General features: G+C 35.6%; 2 protein-coding genes across 12 annotated transcripts in view; both read right to left on the reverse strand.

The window, feature by feature from the left end:
- Positions 1-51: 51 nt before the first annotated feature.
- Positions 52-6,195, reverse strand: LOC131944521 (uncharacterized). 5 transcript variants are annotated; one of them, XM_059305198.1, is made up of 5 exons: positions 6,116-6,195; positions 4,837-4,969; positions 2,319-2,789; positions 1,208-1,346; positions 52-972 (listed from the first exon to the last, which is right to left on the reverse strand). In XM_059305198.1, exons 2-5 carry the CDS (start codon positions 4,952-4,954, stop codon positions 894-896), a joined length of 807 nt encoding a protein of 268 aa, XP_059161181.1. In that variant the 5' UTR covers positions 4,955-4,969; positions 6,116-6,195; the 3' UTR covers positions 52-893. The 5 variants fall into 5 exon arrangements, with proteins under 5 accessions (XP_059161181.1, XP_059161180.1, XP_059161177.1 ...); XM_059305197.1 differs by having other exon boundaries at positions 4,837-4,979; positions 6,116-6,133; XM_059305194.1 differs by lacking the exon at positions 6,116-6,195 and adding an exon at positions 5,906-6,035 and having other exon boundaries at positions 4,837-4,979.
- Positions 6,196-7,826: 1,631 nt separating this feature from the next.
- LOC131944440 (centrosomal protein of 170 kDa protein B) overlaps positions 7,827-18,097 on the reverse strand; it is an 88,338-nt gene continuing 78,067 nt past the window's right edge. For 6 of the 7 annotated variants that reach the window (XM_059305040.1, XM_059305039.1, XM_059305038.1 and 3 more), the window contains 6 exons: positions 14,058-14,175; positions 12,070-13,730; positions 11,445-11,672; positions 10,643-10,731; positions 10,242-10,390; positions 7,827-9,989 (listed from right to left, as the gene is read on the reverse strand). In XM_059305040.1, coding sequence (XP_059161023.1) covers positions 9,826-9,989; positions 10,242-10,390; positions 10,643-10,731; positions 11,445-11,672; positions 12,070-13,730; positions 14,058-14,175 — 2,409 coding nt within the window. In that variant the 3' untranslated portion in view covers positions 7,827-9,825. The remainder of the gene's footprint in view (positions 9,990-10,241; positions 10,391-10,642; positions 10,732-11,444; positions 11,673-12,069; positions 13,731-14,057; positions 14,176-18,097) is intronic. The other variant, XM_059305041.1, reaches the window with a different exon arrangement.

The raw sequence follows: 18,097 nt of genomic DNA on the forward strand, positions 1-18,097 counted from the left end.
CAAATAACTATTTTTAAAGGTATTTTTTAAATAAACAGAAAACCATCAAAGACTTTTTAAGTTTATTCATAAACTGTATGAAAAATATCACAACATAAATATCTTAAATGTTTGATTAGCACAGTAAATAAATTTTTAAAACTATTACTGAGCAAGCAAAAAAGATTACTTTGTATAACTAACTGCAGTATATCAATTGTTCAGCCAAAGTAAACATGTTTATTGAATAGGCATATTATTTGAAGATGTGCAGATAATAAACAATATTTTAAATTTTTTCAAAAAAAAAAATGTAAAACATAAATTATGTAAAATGAAAATAAAAAATATGTTCAAAATTAGAGTCAAACTAAACAAGTATTAAAATATTTACACTGCTGCCTACAAAATTAAGCAAAAAGATAAAAATCAGATAAAAAATATTCAAACCCCATGAATGAAATCCAGTTCAATATACAGAAGCTCTTGCTAACGTAGTCATGATATTTACCATCGCATCCAAGTAAAATTAAATTATTTTTGCAATCAAATTGGTATTTAAATATACAAGTTTTAGACAGAAATGTTTCAATGGAAAACCAAAAGAATAGGGTATAAGTAACTTTGATTGGCTTACAGTTACAGTGAGTATTTAATGTACTGTATACTTCTGCCGATACATTTTTTCCTATAGTGTAAATTTTTTTAAAGTTTAAAAGCCACAAAAATAGACTACATTTTTAGATCCCTCGATATACTTAAGTTGGCATGTAGCAAAACATTAACAAGTGCAGAAAAGAATATAAATGCAACTCAATATCTTAACTGACCAAACATAGATAAAAGTTATCAAAGATTACTTATGCCTAGAAGAAAATGCTGAAATTTTCAAATGCAGGCCAATAGCATTTTTCCTATGTAGATAAGAGTGCATTACTTTTTTCTTCATCATTACAACTGAGACAAAAAGCTCTCACTGTAGACTGGTCATAGCTGTAATTTAAAAAAATTAAGGAAAAAAATTAGCTGACGTTACAACAAAGACTTATTCTAATAACCAATACTTTTTATAGTATAGAAAATCAATGCAGGATCTTAATAAAATAATTAAGCGTCATGGAATTTCAAGTAAATCAATCAAAATAATTTATAATATTGGAAAATATATTAGGAATATATACTAGGAAAAAAGCTAGAATAATTTATTAGAAAATAAAACTTCTATTACTTTAAAACAGAGCAAAGTTGACAAAAATGTAAGTGACAATGCCTGCACTGGCGCACACATTGGCAGCAAACATATCCTTCACAAAACTGACATTTTATCACATCTCTGGTCTGGACTGGCTTTCGACAATTGTGACAGGCTATAAAAATATAAAAAGATCATAATAATAAATATTTTCAATTACCAAAATTTTAATCTCATTTTGTCACAGACAAAATGCATAAAACTAATTGAAAATATTTATGGTATACAATTATTATAAGATGTGTTATATGGAATTACAGTAAAATTGTGAAAGTCAAATATTAACAAGTTACATGATAAGAAAAATGACAAATTTGAATGAAAAGATTTTAAAGACTATACTAACAGAGTAAAGGGTCGTCCATAAATGAAGTCACACTCGTAGGGGGTGGAGGGGGGTCCGTAATTTTGTGACGGTGTGTGATGAGGGGGGGGGGGGGGTCAGATGGTGCGACGTCACACTTTTGCATTATAAAAAAGCAATGTTAGAAAACAAATTTTAGACTTTATTTAGCGTTTAAAAAAACTGTTTTAATAAATTGTAATAGTAATTGATTAAAATACTCTATTTTGACAGAGTTCAAACAAGATTTTGGAAAAAATATAGAAGTTTTTAAAAAATTCAACTGCAATTTTGAGGGAGGTTGTAGGCGTCATTTGAGGGGGGGGGGGGTGTCTGGCTTTTTGTGACGATGTGTGACAGAGGGGAGGGGGGAGGAGGTAAAAATCGTCAAAAAAGAGTGACGTCATTAATGAATTACCTAAGGCTTGGAAATTATATTTATGATTTAAAGCATCTGCTAACTTTCAATTAATCATGTTCTTTTCTAAAGTTAATTTTAGAAGTTAGAAATATATAATGAAGGTTAGCTATTATAAAAGCATTTAGGCTAGATATAGTAAAATAAGTATTACATAAAAATAGTATTTATATTTTTATTAGCTCACAATACAAGATTAGCATATAACAGCTAGATCTATATCCTACTAAAATATAGTACAGTTATTATACAAAGACAAAGTGTTGCTTCATGTTTAGACAAAAAGATTTTTTTAGTAGTTTTAAACTTAGGGGAAAGTATCTCACCTCTAGCCAATGCTTCAGATTTTTCAAGTGAGAGAAGTTTCAACTGAGCAAGTCTCATGTGCTTAAATACATTAGAACCAGCATTGGCAGACAGAGGTGCAGCTTCAGAACATGGTATCTTGTTTGAGGAGGAGACAACTTTGGTTGGATGGCCAACATATTCTCTGCCACCACTTTCAGTTGGTAATGAAAAACCATGGCAACTATGTTGATTGTTTAGACCAGTAGATTCTGGTGTTATGTCTTTAGAAACCAATGAAACCTGATGTGAAGGTTTTATGTCAGTCTCCATAGGATCATCCTCAGCTGGGACCAACTTACAGTTTTTGTTTAAATATAACTGTTTATGTAATGCTGAGCTGTCAAATTTATTTTGTTCATCAATGCACATCTCATTGTCATTGCCATCTAACTCAACTCTCACTTCATGCATTTGTCTCATCCCACTGAATAAAAGAGCATGTGTTCTCTCTGTAAAGGCATATAAAATGTTTTGAAATGAATAGACAAACTATTCATATAAAAAAACAGTCAAGTAAATTACGTTATTACATTCTAGAAATAGAAAGCAAAATTATAATAAATAACTGGACTTATGTGATTTTAAATTATAAGAATGATGTGACTGATTTCTGATATTATTTTTCATCTTTTTTTTTTAAGCCATTTCTTTGAAGATTAATGATCATCAACAATCTCAGCTGAGGCATATGAGCGAATGTGTAAAAATATTTATCTTAGTTCTAAAAACTATTTGCTTTACATATGTATATTTATGCTTACAGCTAGGCCTTAGCAATTTTTAAAAAAAAAGTTCCTAGCTTCCTAACACTTGTTCTCCTATTAAGCACTTTATCATTTTTAAGATGTGTGGATCCATGTTAAACATAACAAGAATTCTAATTTATCTATTTAAATCTCATACAGCACATAGCATGAATCCAAATTTCTCAGAATTTCTGTCATGAGTTTTATTTTTATTTTTAAAGTTGCAGTGTAATAGGGCCTACCAGTGAACCTTAAAAAAATGGCAAATTTTGGCCCATGTATTATTATGTAAATCTTCCTAGTTTTTTATATTTCTAAATTAATTTGCATAAAAAAAAAACTGCAAGCCAAAGCAGACAACAAAACAAGCCAGTGTTCTATTTAATATTATAACGAAAAATGAGCTAACCCTAGGCACTTAGAAAGCACTAAAGAAAATATTGAATGAGCATAAAATATCCCTGACCTTATATTAGCAGTGTAAACATTTAATGATTGTGTGCAAATTATTTACAAAATAAGTTTGTTATCCAGTCTCAAATTGTAACACTTCTAATAACACCCAACTCCCTTAAAAATGATGACACTCTTACTGCGAAACACGAAAATTATTTTTTTTTATATCAAATCACTTCTTTCTTCCATCTTCATTACAAATAATTGCCTAAGCTTAGGCCTATATACTGAGTTAAAAGGAAAAATAATGTAAACAAGTGGTGTACATTGATTCATCCCATCATTAAAAAAAAACAGAAAATATGAGAAAAAATAAACCCTTACATCTTAAAATTGTTAATAAAAATAACAATAATAAACCACCCTAGTTAATTTGTTTAGTTAATTTATTTAGAATCTTTTACAATGTGTAATTTTCATATTGTTGTATAAATGAATTTTTTTTTAAAATTCTACATTAATAATAAAAAAAATGGGAGTTTTCCAGTATTATGAAGAAGAAAAAGATAAATTTCTTGAAATTTCAAAAGGTACTAGAAAGGATATGGCAAGAACAACAACAAAAAAATAGGCCTAATTCTCAAAATTTTAACTTTCTTTTGTTTTCAGCTTAGTTTTACATTTTTTTTACTTCTTAATTAAAGGCAATTCAGAAGACAAAATATATAAAATACAATTTGGGTGATGTAAACAATGATTAGGCCCATCCTAACACCCCATTAGTATTGAGCTGGGTCAAGTTAATGTACACACCAGAGTTTCTTCCAGGCATCTCTTCGAAATGAAATTTATATAATTTATATAGAATATATATATACTTTTAAGTGTGTGTCGTCGTCCCCCCCCCCCTGGAGAAAAAAGTTTGGAAGAAACACTGGTACTGGTACACACATGTAGACCTACTATGATAAATTTTATATTAATATAGAGAAAAGTAGTTTTTAATTAAATGCAAAATAACAACCAAAGTTCAGTTGCTTTATTTAAAGCTAAAGTGTGATGTCATGATTTCTTAACAACCCCTCTTATCACACATTATCTGCATAACCCCAAATGAGTAATATGATTTATTACTTGGTCTGCCCCTAGATTTATATATAGGACAGCCTAGAATCATTAGGCCTCCTATCATTGAGTTATTTATTTTTAAGCTCATATTTTTAGTAGATACTGTTACATTTACATTCAAGTAGGCCTACTTTAAAGTTCTAATAATACTAGACTCAAGACTAGTCCTACGACTAACGACTCTCAAGTTACATCTCAATGTGGATTTGTTTGGTTCTAAACTCACCATAGACAGATTGCATTCTTGTTTGCATTGCAACTCCTTTATCAACTTCTTTTTCCCCAACATGTGTTTTTAGTTGAAGACTTGAGTGATCACCAAATGGGTTGTTTCTTTTGGGCATTGTTGTAGTATAATCCTAGAGTAGACTATTATTATAATAATATTTAGTGTGACTATAGACTACTCATAGAGCCTAATGGACACAACCGAGAATAGCCTCAAAATAATTCAAATGGCCCATTTTTAAAATAGTGTACGATGTATTAAAATAAATAATAAATAAGGTTATAAAAATCTGACTGAGCCGACTGTTTGATTTTTGTTGGACTTTACTAAAGATTGGATGTAGGCCTAATTGATGTTTTTAGTATTTTTGGTAACCAAGCAAAAAAAAATTTTTAAAGCCAAATACAATTTAATTGTTTATTAATGTTTACATTTATCACAGAAATTGAAAACAAAAATGGCTAAACTTTAAAAATTGTAGATCTAGATCTATCAGTCTAACATTATGTGCAAAGTTTTGAGAACCGAAAGTTTTTTAATTTCTGAATTATTTTTTGGCTGAAGTTTTTATTTTTTTGGTCGCTTTTTGGTAGCGAAATCTACCAAAAAACATGTTTTTATCCATGTCAACAATAATGATTAATGATGAAATAATCGAGACTGATTTAATCAAGTTTACTGGATTTAGAATTTTAGACAGTAAAAATCTCTATCTAGAATCTAGATTATTCTAGATCTAGATTAGATCAAATTTAACTGTGGGCTTATTATTTGGGTAAACTTGATTAAATCAGACTAGATTTCTAGATCTAGATGTCACTCAATTACTAGAGTTGACTAGACTCTAGACTTAAGTTCTTATTAAGTAATATTAAGCTAGTACAATCCACTAAACTACACTACACACACAGTACACACTTGAGTCACTTGTCACAATATTTTTTTATACACTCACACTCACTACCCGTCCGGTACGACTACCAGTACCAGTCAGTACACCACACACCAGCTAAATTAGATTTTTCACGTAATAAATTTTAGTTTAGATTGATCATAAGAGTCCTACTCGATCTGGATCTATTCTAGATATCTAGATCTGGATTAAATTCTACTAGATCTAGACTCTAGATGTAGATTTTATTTTCTAGGTTTAATAAACAAGTGATCGATATCTATGATAAAATATCGCGGGAACAAAAAGCGAAACCGGAAGTTTACTAAGAGCCACTAGGTCTACTAGTTTAGAAAAAATGTATTCTACATAATTAATAATTACATAATAACAGAGTTTCTTCCAGGCATCTCTCCGAAGAAAGTCTACCACACCCCCGAACGAAATGAAATTTATATAGAAAATATATACTTTTAACAGTGTCCCCCCCCCCGAAGAAAGTCTACCGAAAATTTCAAATGCCCCCCCCCCCCCCTCCGGAGAAAAAAGTCCCGCGGCATTATCATACGCCGCGATTTAGTTGTTTTATTTTCTACTTTTCAGTTATTCATAATTTGTGAATTCGACAGTACTAATGCTGCCACTGAAAATCTTTGCTTTAAAACACTATCAGTATGTCGTTAAGGACGATACTACCCTCCTTTCCCCCTACCCTACCCCCCCCCCCCCCAGTGAAAGCAGCCTCCTCTTAGTTACCTCCCCTAAGTTTAAAATAGTTTCACACTAAATTATCTGCCCCTAATAGCCGTCACTAAACCCGGCTCTACGTATGTAAACATTTAGCGTGAACCACAGCTCACCAGACCATTTATGGGTGGGTTGGTAGGGAGCGCGCTTACATCTTGTTTTCTAGCGTCTCCAAGAAGAGAATTATATATATAGATAGATCTATAGCTAGAAGTTAGATCCTGATTTCAATTATTGATACCTAATTTAATACCTAACTCGATGGAAAATTATAATTTATCTGGACAGTTTGAAAGTTCATAATTCAAATCGATTTACAAAATTTGTCTACCTACCCCCCCCCCCCCCCCCCCCAGTGTTTATTCAGCTCCTGGGGGTGGGGAGAGGGTTGAAACTTTTTGGAGTGTGCACTTAAAATTTCAGGTCACTGTCTTTCCCGTTCCCCCTCTGCAGAGATGCCTGAAAGAAACTGCACATGCAGACAGACATTTTGACATAAAGAAAAAAGCTTGCCAGGAGTAGAATTTACTTTTGTAGGATAACAAGGACCCCTCTTACTGCTGTTCTTCCTTATTCTCACTATTGATAAGTTTTTGAAGGAAATATTTACAGAGGCCATGTGATTAAATGGTGCACAAGCTTATACTAATAATCTTATCTTGAGTAGCTGACCCACATTTAGTCTTCCGCACACCACCCCACCCTGATCTTTTTTAATCACACCATATCCCAACAGACCATTTATATGGGTAGGTTAGGCCTAAATATGTAAAGAAATTTTCATGGAAATGTATTATTGGTTTTAAAAAAATCATTTTGGGGTGGGTTTTTTGGTGGTTTTTTTTAGTGTTTTCCTTTAATGTGATAAAACATTTGACCAACTAATAACTATCAGTTATTTGGTTGTTTACAGAGAACATGAAGGCAATCTTCCATGGATCTGTAGACTAGATGCTGTTTTGTCTGCAGGGGCAACCACACCAGAAATTTCCTTAAAATTATGTTTTATAGGGCTGCTCATCCCAACTGTTTGAATCAATTTATCATAAACAATGTCACAGAATAAAATTAGTTACTCCATTTGATGGTGTGGGGTTTTATAAAATATAGAAACAATACACAAACACACTCACACATTATATATATATATATATATATATATATAGATAGATAGATAGATAGATAGATAGATAGATAGATAGATAGATAGATAGATAGATAGATAGATATATAGATAGATAGATAGATAGATAGATAGATATAGATATATATATAATTTATTTTACCATTTCAGAAATTTCTTTTAATTTCAGGCTATACACACAAAAGAAAAAACACTGACAAAAAATTAATTAGTATATGCAATTTATTAAAATTATAGCAATAAAATGATTATGCTTATTAGAAAGCTGATATTGCATTTTTCTAGCTGACAAGGTTAACAGCAACAGAAAGTTTGAATCTATCCTTTGGAATTCATTGTTGATTTTTTTTTTTTTTTTGTTGCAGCAAACAATAACGCTTTCAGTTTCAGCTCAACATAATTCTTTCAACACAAAATGAAACAGTTTATTAAACATTAAGAAGGCTGATGTGAATTTAAATACAAAGTAACTTTTGATCTGTAGCACCATGGCGAGAATGTTAAATTATTCATACAAAGCTACAGATTGTTCCACAAACATCAATAGGACAATAATGGTTGAAAATATCAAGTTGGCAAATCCCACGTAATGGTAGCCCATACCACAGCTGGTCCTCAGTTATTTATTATCAAACAGCTCCAGTCTTTCTGAGTAACATCACATTTTTTCACATTGACCTAACAGAAAAAGCTTCAAATAATACTTCAGTTTATTCTTAAGCAAACAAAATCTTCTGCTCTAATCCCTTTCACACAAATCATTATTTAGCATACCATGAAAGCTTGTCTAAGTAGTCAAAATCATTTACACACACACAGACAGTACAATCACAAGGCTAAGGTACTAGCTTGATACAACATAAATATGAATAAAAATGTGTCTTACTGCAGACATAGAAGAAATTATCACAGGAGTTTGTGTAACAGAGTAAAAGAATAATACACCAGTACTTCAAGAACTCTAAAATCTGTATCCCAAAAGTTATCCATTAATTTCCCACATAAAGTACTTAGATTTATCTTATAGAAAATATTTTCCTGTAAGTAGGAATATAAAAGTTTAGATGCTGAGTTATTAGAATTGTTGAAACAAAAACATAATAAGAAACTAAATCACAGATGAAAACATCTATACATTAAGTGTATTTTTTAATAAGTCGTTTCTTAATGTGTAGCCTAGCTTGTAAGATGTAAGTAGAATATTATATTTGAGTAGTTCCACCTTTCTAATTGTCTTGATGATATAATTTATGTTAACACAGCTATGTTATAATTTTAGCCACTTCATCCTTTACCATAGCAGCTGACTATTTTAATTACATCAACCCTGATCAACTGACAGTAATCTAACAACTAACACAAATGTTCACTCAGTTTGTCAGGTAAATTTGTCATTGCATTTAACACATTATGAACAAATCTGTCCAGTGAGATCATCAGAAAAATTGTTCTATTCCCATTCATTACAAAATTAGCAAATACTTTACACAGAAAGTAGTATGCTTGCAAGTGATTACTGTACCTAATAGGTAAAAAGTACTAATTGTGTTAGTCACTGTTGTTTTTATTTTGTAATGCCTTAATTGAAGCCAATCAGAAAATAAAGACTTCGTTCAATTTATTTACTGCAAGTAACAAACTTTCTTGTTCATGCGAGTAAATAGACAACTAATGTTAGTTTTAACGTGGATGAAAATGTATGTCCTTAACCAATCAAAAGTGTTTACAAAACTGAGCTTCTAAACAGTTGAACATATGCAAATTAAATTGATAACAACTGCATTCTTGTTGTCAGAATAAATATTGCAATTTAAAACTTAAAAAATAAAAGCTGAAAGCCCATAACACAATCTTTTGAAAAAAATATAAGTAGTTAAACATTTTTTCAAGTAGCAAGAAAATATTAACATCAATGTTCCTACATAGCTGTTACATTTTAATTTTGTTTCATAAATTATTTTGACACAAACATTTACATTAATACCACAAATTACAAAACAATTTTGTTACTTTTACTTTTCAAAATATTGATTAATGACTAATGTCTAAATATAAACTAAAATTACTTCTAATTAACATAGTAATAAATAAATCCTTAAAATTATTAATGGGAATCACAGACTATGCTACACTAAAACTGTATGTTTCAGTTTTTTTAAAAAGTAATATTATTATTATGCCAATTAGGTTAAGCCAATATAATTTAAAACTGCCCACTAAGCTCTGCCATTTCTGGTGAAGCTATATCATTTTCTTCAGTTTGGGGGTGATCAATGGGATGAAAGCCTGCTAATTCATGCTGAATTCTTTGAATCTGTTGCGAGACTTTGGAAGGCGAGTCATCAGGAAATAAGTATGCATTGATAACTGAAAATAAATAAGAATATACAAAGAATAATTTTTAAGATCTTGGATCTTCTGACATAGGTGAATAGTATTAACTAGTGTGAGCAATTGTCAATTCAAATACAAGCTAAGAATAATGAGCTTGCTGATTATCCAATGTTTTTAAGCTAACCCATCCATTCTAAAAAAAAATAGTGATGAGTCAATTCTAATCTATTGAGTTTTTTTGTCCCAGTTCACAAAGTTATGGTCCATAATTTTATTTCTACATACTTTGTACATGGCGCTCAGTCTTGCGAAGATTTTTTAATATCCCAGCCAATTCTTGATTGGCTGATTTCCAAGCAGGAATTTCACTTCTATTGGAGTCTGATATAAAATCATCTATTGGAGACGGTGTATTCCTCAGACGATTTTGGTCTCTACAAGTTCAAATTTAAAAAAAACAGAAGTTGAGCTGGCTTTACAATTTATTTTTAAAGGATTGAAGTAAGTTAAATATTACATACATAACCAATGCAGATGACTACTGAGGTACTGATATTCATTTTGTTTAAATCTTTTAAAAAGCATGTTAATATTGTTAATAACAATACACAAAAAACAAAAGTCTCTTGAATGACATTTTTTTAGACAAGAATAATTGAACGGGCATCAGGTAATAAAAATCTTACCTTAATTTATTAAGAGATTTGTCTAATGTGGTTTTCACTTTAAGGGAAAGCTGATAGATAGATGATACAATCAGGGAGTCGTACGAAGCCTGAAAAAAAAAGGTATTGTGACCTTATAGGTGTTGATTAAATTTGGGGATGCATTTAAAGCTGCAATAGTTCTAGTTTAGATTAAGAGGTTAAGCATTCAGATCTGTAATTCAATAGTTTTTACACTATAAAACGCTAAAGCCACACAATTTTAAAAGAACAAATCACATATCAATATAAATGTGGATGCAGGGTTTTTAGGGGAGGTGTGAGAAATATAGAATGATGCTATGTACAATACTAAGTGAAGACAAGCTGGTAAACATTAAACAAGAGAATGTTAGGCAGGACTACTAATAAGATATCACATCTAACAAAGTTTACACAAGATAATATTAGGTTACAACAAATTACATACTATATCTAACAAGTTTTTTCCACAACAAACTGTTAGTTCTATATTAGTTTAAAACCACAGCATGCTTAACTACAAATAAAATGTGTATAATCATTTGAATAGGCAAAATATAACATTTTATTTGATGTTAACCTAAACCAAAAACAAGACTACCACAAGTAATATATTTGTCATATTAAAGTTGTTTTTGTTTTTAAGAAACAAATGAAAAATAATTCTTATTTCAAAGTTATAAAGGTAGTAAAAATGTTTATATATTTTTTAAAATATTTTACAGTGTGTTAAACTAGTTAGTTAAATATAAAAAAGATATAAATTGTGAAGTAGGGTTGGTCATAACTCTAGTACTCAGACCTGTGGTGGTGTCTCCACACGACTATCATTCAGATCACCATTTGACTGCAGCGCTAACGCAGATAGACTTGCTTCTAGCTCACTCAGTCCTGAAGTTCTTCTTCTAAAAGCAGTCAGGCGGGGTGAAGGGTCATCTGGTGAGATGGCCTTGGTACGGATGAGTGGTGGGGTGAAGGCTGACTTGGGTTTGCTAGCAACACTTAGAGACATCAAGCTTCTGGTGGAGTTCTGCATCATGCAGCACAGCAAGCACACACAAACAATGGCAAATGTTAAAACACTTGGCAAGCAGTGTGGACAACACAGGACATTCAAGCACATACTTTATCTTTGATAATTTAACTAGTTTTAAGAACTTTCAAATTTTAAACATTAGGGCCTAATTATTTTTACCTTTAATTATTTAAAAAAAATTTAAACTGCTAATGCATTACCTGCTATAATAAAATGTATTTAAAAATTTTAAAATAAATTTAAGATTTAAAAAAATGAACTCTTAAAAGTTAAAGAATGCAGTTTAAGGTTTAAGTGACTAGACTAGGTGAAAACATAGCAGCAGAGGTGAATGAGAAGAACAACACAGAAATGACAGACAACACCTAGAGCCCAAAACAAAAATGTTCACCTGCGTGGATGTAGCAGTAAGCAAGCTTTCGTCTTCATCTGCACTGTGGTGGGACCTCTCTGAGCGTAACGAATTATGAAATGGAATGAATGCCCTGCGCAAACCTTCATGTTCATGTCTTTCACTAGAGCTGAGCTCTTGTGAGCTGGACACAGAGTCACGAAGACTAAGAGACAGTTTGTGAGAGTCTGTGAATGATGCAGATCTGATCATTCTTCTCTTTATGCTGGAGTTTGCTGAAGGCTTTGGCCTCATGGTCACTCCTGGTTCTTTAACTTTGGCTTTAGCATCAGCGACTGCCTTCCTTGGGTCATACTCTTTCCTTCGCTTCCAGGCCATTCTCTCTGCAGCTTTGGGGGAGTTGGACCGGCTACCAGGCTGGGACTGACTGCGGCTACTGAATCCAGTGATGGATAAATTGCCCTTTGAATTAGAATGACCAGTGGGTGTGGACCTGAGATGTGTCTTGGGAGTGGGCTCCCTTTTGACAGTTGTTAGGACTGGTGTTGCAGGTCCTATCGTCAGGGAGCTAGCACGTTGCATTTTAAGGCTAGATTTAGCTGGCTCAGCTCTGGCTATATTGGTGTTGCTGCTTGCCTTGATCACCTTCTCTGGTGTATTATTGGATCTGCTTTTTCTGACAATCTGCAGCCCCAGGCTTGTAGCCTCACTGCGATTTGTTTCTATCATGGACCTTGTTCTGGGGGTACTGTGAACACTGGAAGATCGCACTGAAGACCCACTGACAACAGATTTACTTGAAGCGCTGGATTTAGCTGACCTTGGGGTTGTCGGCTCGTCAAAACTGTCTGCCCGTGCACGCCGAAGCTGGAAAGCCCTGTTTGGTTTGGTCATTGTGATGGTACCTTTTCCTTTAGAAGATGATCGAGACAAGCTGCCGTCACCAGTGTCAGAGCTGACATCTGATATGACACTGTCATTGTCAAAACTGTCCCTACGAGAACTAAAAACATCGGATACCACAGATTTCTTGGAAGCAGAGCTCACAGTGGTGATGCTACGTGGGGAAGCCATGCTTCGAGATCGTACAGCTGTTTGCTGGTAAGATTTCACAGCTGGTCGTTTGGATGGGGCTGAAGGAGGCGTTGAATGTGCATTGTTATTTTTTAACGATAAGTCATTTTGCTGTTTTTTGGCCAAAGCATCTCGTGGACTTTTGTAAATAGTGGGTTTGACATAGTCATCATCCCCGTTAACAAGGGCCACAGTGCTGGAGGCATCAGTGTCTGATTCAGTACTCAGGGAATCTTTAGTGTTGCGACTATTCTTAAATCCTATCCTAGCCTCCATGGCAGCCATGACAGTCTCTGTGTCCTGTAGAAGCAGCTCAGTATCAACGCTGCCCCTGGACCGAGCTGATACCCTTGGGCTGGCGGCAGGCTCGTCAGCATACCCATTGGTTCCATTCTTGCCTCTAGAGCGTGTCTGACTAGAGATTCTCGTAGGTTTCCCATTGGTGACTGGGGCAGTGAGCTTGGTCTGGAGCTCCTCCCCCAGGCTGAGATCTTGGTCCCCCATGTATGAGCTGTGCTCGCTGCTCTCAGGGCTCTTGTCTGTGGGGATGGATGGGAGTTTACGTCCCGTCCCTGGTCTTTTTCTACTGAGACCCTGAGGTGGTTTCTTGGATACTGGGGAGTCTCCTGAAATGTAACAGCTACGTTTTATCATAGGAATTTCAAAGAGTTAAGGAGCATTCAGTACATTAGGCCCAACAAACAAATTGATGGACAATTATATTATATACATAATTGACATGTTAGATACCTTTTTCACTCAATTCTTTTGGACATGTTCAGATAAGTAGGAAAATGTCTATTTATCAAATGAAAAGTAAATATAAATTAAACTTAAACAGCAATAGTGTAATTTTTCAATTTTAAAATCATTTTAAAAGCTAGAGACCAAGATACAATGGAACGGTAGGGTTGTAATTAAGGTGAATTATGCTTTAAAAAAGTTGAACTGACCCTCATCTCTGACCATCTTGCCTCCATCTGTGGGTGCCTTGTGGGATGTGAGAGCTGTCAACTGTTTGACCCACACCTGGACCCCATCTGATGCATCAGGTCCTGTCATGTCCGAGTTCTGGAACATGGGAAAACACACGCTCAAATTTTTTTTTTAAAAAGGTCAACATTTTTTTACATGGTCAACATTTTTTTTACATGGTCAACATTTTTTTTACATGGTCAACATTTTTTTAAAACATGGTCAACAAAACAACTTGTATTCCATTCAGTGTGCAACAAATAGAGAAATAATCCAAATGGCCAACAGTGACAAGGTGACCAGACTGTTGACAGAGAGGTCACTGCTGTGGCTAGTCACTAGATCTACCTGCCTGTCTAGATAAGCTAGAGTACAGAAGCATGTTAGACAATGTACAGCAATGACCTGAGATTATACTGGGGTTCATTGACCAACACAACTGTGTCTAAATACAAACTACCTCGAAGGTAACTAACATGCTGAATCCTTACCACAGTTTATAAGTTGGTGAGTTTTTATAGTGCAAGGGAAACTACTCGAACAGCCTTGGCTAAACAATAAACTTATAAATAGTTCAATTATTATGTGTTATGGCGTGGCTCGTTCATCAGAAACGAACTGTTATTAAAATAATGATTGAAACGTAAACTAGAAATAATGAAGAGTAAAGTTACCCGGACGAGGAAGAGTCGCGCCTCCGAACGGTAAATGACTGGCCGAGTCTCCATTGTGCGAATGTGGACTCAAGAAATGTGCGGGGAACACCAGCCGGGCACGAGCATGGTACCGGCGTCTTACACGGAACCCTGACCTCAACGAAATCCGGACGTCAGACCGCAGGGTGAAAGATATGAGGGGAGGGGGTGCCAGAACAGTTCAAAGTAAGAAAACAGTGGAGTTACAGACAAGACCATCTGGAAGGTACAGGATTCTCGAAGGTTTTTTTTTACTCTTCAATTCCCGGTGTGAAGGGGAGAGCATTCCTGACAGCGCGCTACTATGCGGATACACATGCTTACAAATAGGTGAGGAAAGGAAAAGCACTATTTTTAGAACAGAACCAAGACAGCGATATGTTTAAAAACTGGGGAGTGCAAAAATAATCCATCTTCTCAATCTAATGGCCCCATGCATGAATGAATGAGCTAATAATGATATGTTTACACTGCCTCATTTGCAGATACTTTTTGGGGCGGGGCAGGGCAGGATAAAAATAAACTATTTCAAAAACAGATTTAATGTCAGCTAAATATATCCCGTGGTGAGAAGACCTCTGGGGTTTTACAGGCTCACCATTTACACAGCCTTGAGCTTTACAAGACCGACCATTTACACAGCCTTGAGCTTTACAAGACCGACCATTTACACAGCCTTGAGCTTTACAAGACCGACCATTTACACGGCCTTGAGCTTTACAAGACCGACCATTTACACAGCCTTGAGCTTTACAAAACCGACCATTTACACAGCCTTGAGCTTTACAAGACCGACCATTTACACAGCCTTGAGCTTTACAAGACCGACCATTTACACAGCCATGGGCTTTACAAGACCGACCATTTACACAGCCTTGAGCTTTACAAAACCGACCATTTACACAGCCTTGAGCTTTACAAGAGCGACCATTTACACAGCCTTGAGCTTTACAAGACCGACCATTTACACAGCCATGGGCTTTACAAGACCGACCATTTACACAGCCTTGAGCTTTACAAAACCGACCATTTACACAGCCTTGAGCTTTACAAGACCGACCATTTACACAGCCTTGAGCTTTACAAGACCCACCATTTACACGGCCTTGAGCTTTACAAAACAAGTCTGACGAGGCAAACATTGGTGTACAGATACGAGTGACCTGTACTGTCCAGGCTGTATTGTGTTTGACCATTGACCCCGCACGACTTACTAAAGACATGGCCCTGATCTCGTCAGGTAACCAGACAGTATACAAGATGAGGGCAGACTGGCCAATAGTTGACGTCGATAGACTACCTCATAAACACCATCATATAAGCCAGGCCTACAGTGATAATACCATCCAGTAGACCCACACAGTAATAACGCCATAGACCCACACAGTGATAACGCCAGCCTATAGACCCACACAGTGATAACGCCAGCCTATAGACCCACACAGTGATAACGCCAGCCTATAGACCCACACAGTGATAACGCCATAGACCCACACAGTGATAACGCCAGCCTATAGACCCACACGGTGATAACGCCAGCCTATAGACCCACACGGTGATAACGCTATAGACCCACACAGTGATAACCCTATAGACCCACACAGTAAAGCTGTTTTACAGATGTCTGCCCCGCCATGGCTCGTGAGTACATACCAGCTAGTGACTCACCAGCAAGATACGCCGTCTTTGTTGTTCTAGTACGGCGACTCCCAAACGGTTTACTTAGTACCCTGACAGCCCAGTCACGGCACTAAGTAAACCTGTCGTCTAGCCTGATGACTGCCACACATGTCATTAACTACCCTGACTAATCTAACATCTCTTTCTGTTAGCAAGTGTTGTTGGACATGGTGCTAAGGTTGTTGGACATGGTGCTAAGGTTGTTGGAAATGGTGCTAAGGTTGTTGGACATGGTGCTAATGTCGCTGGACATGGTGCTATGGTTGTTGGACATGGTGCTAAGGTTGTTGGGCAAGGTGCTAAGGTCGCTAGACATGGTGCTACGGTCGCTGGACATGGTGCTAAGGTCGCTAGACATGGTGCTACGGTCGCTGGACATGGTGCTACGGTCGCTGGACATGGTGCTAAGGTCGCTGGACATGGTGCTAAGGTTGTTGGACATGGTGCCAAGGTTGTTGGACATGGTGCCAAGGTTGTTGGACATGGTGCCAAGGTTGTTGGACATGGTGCTAAGGTTGTTGGATACCGTGTGCAGGTTGTTGGACGTTGAGCCCGCACTATTGTAATGCGGGCGATTGTCTCCAGCGTGAGTGGGTACCGTAAGGCTCCAACACAGCGACACCCTGCAGCTCCTGAACATTCCCATCAATTTCAGAACTGGTTTTATTTGTGCAACAATCTATGGGTTTTACAGACATTCGCCCCTGGTTCTAACCCGCCCGTGTCTTCTTTAGTTATAAAAAAAAAAACTGAAATAACCTAGGATAAGTAAAGACAAACTAAAAATAGATGCTGTGTATTTATAGACCAAGGCTGTACTCGAGTCTACATCACGTGATTGGGTGGGTCTGTTGTCTTTTACAAGTGAGAGGTTGTTTACAAAGTTACTGGAGGTGGGGACAGTTGTGAAAGTCAAATAGCTCAGTTCGTGTGGTGGTAGCGCTATTTCTAGTTGGTTGGTAGTACTTCACAAAGCCATATCAAAAGTACTGACATCACTAATAACACATTTATTATAGCACTAGATCTTAACGGAAGTAATGCCGGATATACACAAGGTCAAAACGTTCCCGATAAAACGTAATAAATGATACATCCCTTGTGTTGTAAATAACTGAAATAAAAAATCTTGTTAAACAACCCCCCCCCTTCCACCTCTCACCTCCATCCCAGTATTACCACATGGAATGTCACCATAACTAAAAATAGAACCAAGTACATAACAGACGGTACTGACAACTGTCTACACAAAAACACAGCCAACTCCCCATGATGCAACAGTCATTGACTAAATACAGGCAAACACTGCAGCCTTAATCCAGCACAAAGTAAGCGACACGTTCATCACTTTCGTCACATGATAGTCTCAGAAATCACAAAGACAAAAATATCCAACTACATACATCTTCTCCCACATCAAACGTTTCTACACGTGTCGCTACTCCGTCGTCGTCAGCGGGGATTTAGTCACCATACGGAAGTGGACAAACGACATACCGGTGGCTGTGTTTACCTTGCAGCCACGAGGTGCGTGTTCAAACCTCCTGCTGGCGCTTAGATGTGTCTGTATGTTTGACCACTTCACGGCGCTTCCACCATTAGCTCGTAGATCAGGAATGTGCTCAAACTTCCTAGCTGTGGCT

This window comes from Physella acuta, unplaced genomic scaffold (genome assembly GCF_028476545.2).
Source record: "Physella acuta isolate Inbredline_101_S28 unplaced genomic scaffold, ASM2847654v3 ptg000494l, whole genome shotgun sequence".
Taxonomy (NCBI): Eukaryota; Metazoa; Mollusca; class Gastropoda; family Physidae; genus Physella; species Physella acuta.